Below are 6,549 nucleotides of genomic sequence, written 5' to 3'. Positions count from 1 at the left end.
AAAAGGCATTCCCAGCAGTACAATTTGCAGCGTTTATAATCATAGTCATAATTGCTCGTCTGAAAATGACGGACAAACCCTTTTCCTTGCTGGGACAGGCTAGCTAGCGCAGGAGTTGGGCGACCTCTTTGCACAATATCCAGCTTTTTGTGGAAGGCCCATCTTTAAAATTGTGTGGAAAGTAGTTCTGCAACCAGATCAACGTTTTCTCCTACGGCCATTTTGGGTTAAAATGCGAATGATAGCTCTAGCAGGCGCTAATCCAATCTTTTTTTTTTTTTTAAATCTTTATTGAACAAGTCAGCATACAATTCTCAGGAAACAGAAAAGGCGCTAATCCAATCACCGAACGCGCACGGCCAGTCTCGACGTACGGCCTTCTAGCTAGCCCTAGTAGCAGACGAGTCAGATCACTCGTGATCTGATTGGCTATTGAAACCTGACTGTGCCCCTTCACTTACAGCGCACAGGGGCCTGCTCTGTTTAATCTGAAGGCCCCGAGCAAGTTTAATTTACCTGGCAAGACAAGCTAGCTGAAATATGATTGGTTAAAAACTCTACCATAATAAATAAGTTATTTATCGAGTGGCTTTCAATGTTATTTAAAATAACATTGAAAGCCACTCGATTAAGTGGAAATGATATGACGTAAAGAATACAGAGAATAATTTTGTTTACATATTTATGAAAATAAACGAACAAATTAATGTTATTCTCAGAAAAGTAAATTTACTTTTCTGAGAATGTTTAGGCCAGCAGAGAAGGCCTTGCTGGCCCTGAGGGTCCGCCACTGGTTTTTCAAATACCTCATGAGTACAGTGCATCAATGTCACTGCCAAAAAGGAAATGTTTAATCGCTCCTCTGCACATGCTTCAAAAAGTCCCAAAATTCACATATATTAACAGACACAGGCTTAACATCTGAATGGCAATATTTTGTTATACTTATTGCACCACAAGAAATGTCTTATTTTGCATTTTAATGTCCTGCACCGAGCCCGTTGAACAAATCCAAGTGAAAATTAGTCAGAAAAGCCTGAAAATGATGATCATGCTCTCGTCCGAATATTGCGACTTTTCAGTGAAGGGCGTGGCAATTACGGTGCCTCAACGTCTGGTGATTCACGGTGACGATAAAAGATAATGTAACTTGATCCAGATTATCCAATCTTCTCAAAATGTCACACATTTGATGAAAATACAGGTCTGAGGACATATCTGAACTTATTTGTCCTTGTAGTGGGAGCACCACCTATTTGCTGAAGGAAGTGCATGCTTTATTTTTTTGATGTTTTTCCCCCTAGTGGGTTTACCAGATCTACTTCATATTTGTTCGGAAGATTGTTTAGGACTTCATAATGTAAAACTGTGAACTTTCATGAGACGCTCTTGTCATGGCAATGCACAGTTCGCCAAGAAAACAATGTTAATTTTGAGGGTCTAAACCAGGGGTGTCAAACTCATTTTGTCTGGGGCCACATTTCAGTTACTGTTTCCCTTGGAGGGCCACTATGACTGAAACCATATAAAAAAAAGTCAAAAACAGTTTATTCAACTATTGTTTAAGTTACTGTTATGAGGGGTTTGGTCACAAGAAAATGCTTACAGTATGTTTCTTATTTATTACATATGATAATTTTTAAAATTGGTATACATTTTAGGAAGCATCTTGGAAGTTGACATTTTTGATTTGCCTTCGCGGGCCACATAAAATGATGTGGTGGGCCAGATCTGGCCCCCGAGCCTTGAGTTTGACACCTGTGGTCTAAACATACACAAAAACTCATGACACCCACCAGGCTTGGAAAAGTCATCAAATATTTCACTAGTTTATTCTGCGATTAAAAAAAAAAAAAAAAACTCAGTTGCGCCCCCTACAAAGTTAAAGCAGCCCTGATTATACACGGTCAGGCAAAATGATCTGACACATTTGTAGGTTAAAAAGGCAAATAAAGTAAAGAAACACGAAAGTGTTTTTATTTTCGAAAAGTGCATATAATGCCATTTTTTTCATATAATGCCATTTTGCTTTGTTTCTTTATCATGCCATTGTTTTTCATTTTTGTTTTTCAGTTGCTGCCATGAATTGGACTGGTGAGCATTGCGCTTTCATTGTGGAAACGTTTATCAAAACAAACGAATCTGTAACAACGAGCGTTCCGTTTGCACTTCAATCTTGGTAGACATGATCCCGTACCAGCTCGAAACCCGATCTTGTTAGGGGTTACGAACTTCAGAGCTACTGGATCTGCATTGAAACGAAAATCAACCGGCCGACCTCGCACCACCAGAACTCCACTTAATTTTTAAAACATAATGAAACAGAATGGCATGATAAGTACTTTTCGCAAATAAAAACATTTTTTTATTTCTTTATTTGCCTTTTATTTAACCTACAAATGTGTCAGATCATTTTGTCTGACCCTATATAGCTCATATTTGTATTTTGGTTTCATGATGTTTGTGATTTTACATGAAACACTGTTTCCGTGGCAACGTGCTGTTCTCCAAGAAAACAACACTGATTTTAAGGGTCTAAACATGCACAAAACTAATTGGAACTTTGCACACATACCAGGCCTGGCAAAATCAATATTTTATAACACACACATTCACACAAGACCTACTTAAAAGTCTCTTGAAGACTTTTGCCAAACCTAACAGGAAGTCTTCCACTTTGAATTTTCGAGTTTGGCCCCATTCCTTGGCATTTTAAAGAACTCCTCCCTGGAGATTCTATTCGACTGTCTTGAAACTGCGGGTGTTTATCATAAGATGTTCAAGATGAGATGGAATAACAGAGATTTTTGTTTCACTGAGTGATGTTGCCATGGCAATGTGCTGTTCACCAAGAAAAATTCCATTATGTAACCGCTGAAGACCTACAAAAAAAGTCCCTTGGATCCAAATCCTAAACCTCACAGGAAGTTTCACCATTTCATTTCAAATTTTGCCCCTTTTGGGGGCTTTTATCGAGTGCACATTTTAGATAACGCCTCTTTCAGATTTCATCAGTTTGGCTTGAAACTATCGGTGCTTCATTTGAAAATTTTCAAGATATAAAATAAAGGAAAAGCTCTTCATGTTGCCCAAAACAGTTACCGTGGCAGTGCCCTAACTGCAAGGTAAAATGTTAATTTTGGCGTTCATAACATTTGGGAAAACATGTAACTTGGCACACACATCACATTTTTCAAAATAATCACTACTTCATTAGTTTACTGTGCAGTTTAAAAAAATGGCTTAGGTGCGCCTTTTCGAAATTTTTAATCAGACAACCCTGGTTGAACGTTTCACCAAGAGGTATGAAAAATCGGAGGCATATGTAACAGCTCAAGACCTACATAAAGTTTTGGGAAGCCCTACCATAAAAACCATAGGAAGTCCATTTTTCATTTCCTTTCATATTTTGACTCATTTTTTTACCTTTTATTGAGGTAATATTTTTAAAAATATATTTTAACGTGATGTACTTCCTCAAAAAAAAAAAAAAAATCAAAAAAAAAAATCTAATTCTAAGTGTCAGTATCCCAACGTGCAAATTCTCCAATGTTGCCATGGCTGCAAGGGTCCTTTTTAGCTACTTGCAACTCTAGTTCATTCTTGAACTTCTTTTCCCAATTGTATGACAATTATGAACATTAAACTCACGTTTGGCCGTGTTGGTCAGTGGCCAACAGTGCTTCATCAGAGATGTACCTCAGCTGGATCTCCTCCTTCTGCAACTGTGCCCAAAAGAACTCAGAGCCTCTCATTGTGCAGTTAGCGTACCAACTGTCTCCTGTCCACATGGGCTGAAAACTTGTGGTCACGAAGCCAGGAGGGCGTGGGCTTTGGTGGTACTCAACGATCCCGGGTGAGTAGATTGTATGGGAAGGGGGGCTGGGGATGATTTCATCGGACTCGTCACTCATGTAACCTGTACCTTGCAATGAAGTAAAAATAGAAATTAAGGTTATGCAATTGATGATGATGATGATTCTTATGATTACATCTATTTTTTTCTGTATGACACAAATGAATTACCATTTGACTCAAAAGTGAACTCAGGAGATACTGGTGAGCTCGGGGAGGACATTTGGATTGTGGAACTGTTTGTGGTGCCTGTCCTCAGATCCTCCTCTAGCACCTCAACGATGATTGCTAGCTCCTCCAGGCTACTGGTGGGGCGTTTTCTCTGTGAGTGAAAGACAGCCAAGGTATTTGCGCTCTGTTGAATGTTTCCAAATTCTTAACATTATCTTATGGCAACCGGCAGACATGTGAGGCACTATCACATTCACTGACCTTGCTTGTTCGATTTCTTGTGCGAGTTTTAAATCGCTTCTTATCCCCTGAAAAAGACACATTGATTATGATCTCTCAAGCTGACATAAAAGAACTTAATGAGAAAAATGCCACAAAATTGGTCCTTACCTTGTACTCGTTTGCTGTGCAGGCTCGGCTTGTAAATAGCAAAAAAAAAGTAAGAGATATTCTTTAGGCATTGTTGCGCCTCTTACGCGCTCCTCGGATATAATGAATGGGTGTCAAAGCACTTATCATTATTTCATGCCCTCATATCAAAAGCCAGAAAGAAGATTTAGTGGTGAAGGTTACCTGAGGATCTTGGGGGTCCCTGCCCTGGGCTATACGGATGTTACGAAGCAGATCTTTGACAGGCATCTTAACACGTACTCCAAGGTAGACCTTCTTTGTATCTTGACTGCAGTGCTTTGGAGCTACGATGATTTAAGCAAAATTGCATCATAATACTGTACATGAAAACACACACACACACACACACACACACACACACACGTGAAAGGAAGGAATTAAGTATATGCTAAATAACTGCTCATTTGTTCGCATGTGAAACACTTTAGTGAAGTCTTAATCACGTCTGTCTAGAGCTGTGGAACCTAGCAATATTAAGTAGGCTAAATAGTTCCTTTCGACATGAACAATCGTGAAATACTGTATTTGACGACACCCAGGGGTTCATTCAACGCATCAAGTCATGGTACCTGTTTCCCAGTCGGCCGCCTCCTGGGCGCAAACGCCGGAGGCAGCTGCATCGGAGGTTGCTGCGTGTGCTTCAGCTTTGCAGGGCTCAGAAAGTGGATGCGCGCCGCTGTTGGCTCTTCCGTGCACTCGCTCTTTGTCCTCCAGTCTTTTAGAACGTCCTCTCATCTTGGCCCACTTTTAAAAACAAACTTCTTTATACGATGAAAAATGAACTGTGAGACAAAATGAAACCTTCCGTCAAATGCCTACACAAAACCGCGTGAGTCTAAACGTCCTCCACTTTTGGTTTGTTGACAAATACTACGCCTACCTGGTAATGTGACACTAACCACGCCCACCGATACGTTGCTCATGGGTTTCATAAACCGACCACAACAGTTTCTAATTCCGCCAATTTCCTGAATTCGGTCACGTGTAATTGTGTGACTGCCGAGCCCGTGATATGACACTCTAGGCCGTTTGCTTTCGTTATCTACTTCTATCATACCTCACACATTTATTGACTGCTCCTACTTTCACATTTTCCTTTTAATCGTTCTCATCGTTCCAACTTCAAACTATTCCAGAAATTCACGATAGGTGTGATTTCATTTTTCTCAACCAGAAATTCACGTTTTTCTCCAAATTTCACATTTTCACCCCCAAAAATCACCATTAATTTTTACAATGTTTCATTTTTAAATTCAAAACATTCAGCTCATTCGATTCACCTTGTGAAAGATTTTCAATATGCCAAAAATTCCCACTCACCAAAAGTCAAAATTAATCATTCTCACCATTAACCCCCCCCCCACACACACACAAAAAAAACCCCAAAAATAATAATTACTGTATTTTTGTTTTGTTTTTCTCCACTACTTTCTGCAGTTTTTGACTGATTCAATCAGTTTCAACATGAAACGGTTCATTTTATCCCTACCAACACCAAAAATTATAATTCACCAAAATGTCAACATTTTACCCATTAAAATAACAAACAAACATTTTTGAAATTACAATTTTTGTTTTGATTTTTCCTCCTATAATTTGGAAATTTTTTTGACCAATTCAATCTGTTCCAACTTTAAACTGTTCCCTACCCATGGCAAAACTTCCCATTTTCAAAAAAAAACCCAAACAAACAAAAAAGACTATTTTATGTTTTCTCTTGTAATTTCTATATTTTGTAATTGATTCAAATTGTTGACACTTTAAATTGTTCATCTTATTGTGGGTCAGCATTCTCAAGCACTCTGGATTCACGTTCTTCCTCCTCAGAGGGGCAGCCATATTGGACAAAACACAAACAAATTATGGCTAAACGTAAACAAAAACAAAGCAGTAATAAAATCATTGATTCCAATTAACACTAATGGTGTTTTAAGCGAAAAGTGTGAATAAAAAATGTGCCGTGAGTAATAATAAATACATATAAATTGCCTTGGAAGCCCTACTTCAGACAAAAACAACAAAAATCTTGCCATGCACGTTTTTGTAAAGTGGGAGGAAACCAGAGTTCCTGGAGAGTACACACGCAGGCATGGGGAGAGCCCAAAACCGAAC

At 38.9% G+C, this 6,549-nt stretch overlaps 1 protein-coding gene across 2 annotated transcripts in view; it reads right to left on the bottom strand.

Annotated features, from left to right (window-relative positions):
• LOC109510956 (uncharacterized) overlaps positions 1–5,597 on the bottom strand; it is a 20,661-nt gene extending 15,064 nt beyond the window's left edge. The window contains exons 1-6 of one of the 2 annotated variants that reach the window (XM_019861667.1): positions 5,007–5,597; positions 4,600–4,721; positions 4,417–4,444; positions 4,288–4,334; positions 4,027–4,177; positions 3,652–3,919 (exon numbers count right to left, since the gene is read on the bottom strand). In XM_019861667.1, coding sequence (XP_019717226.1) covers positions 3,652–3,919; positions 4,027–4,177; positions 4,288–4,334; positions 4,417–4,444; positions 4,600–4,721; positions 5,007–5,172 — 782 coding nt within the window. In that variant the 5' untranslated portion in view covers positions 5,173–5,597. Of the gene's footprint in view, positions 1–3,651; positions 3,926–4,026; positions 4,178–4,287; positions 4,335–4,416; positions 4,445–4,599; positions 4,722–5,006 lie in introns of both variants that reach the window. The other variant, XM_019861666.1, reaches the window with a different exon arrangement.
• Between the last annotated feature and the right edge of the window lie 952 nt (positions 5,598–6,549).

Source organism: Hippocampus comes, unplaced genomic scaffold (genome assembly GCF_001891065.2).
Source record: "Hippocampus comes isolate QL1 unplaced genomic scaffold, H_comes_QL1_v1.1 scaffold122, whole genome shotgun sequence".
NCBI classification, from domain to species: domain Eukaryota; kingdom Metazoa; phylum Chordata; class Actinopteri; order Syngnathiformes; family Syngnathidae; genus Hippocampus; species Hippocampus comes.
This window is presented reverse-complemented; position numbering and strand designations above follow the sequence as displayed.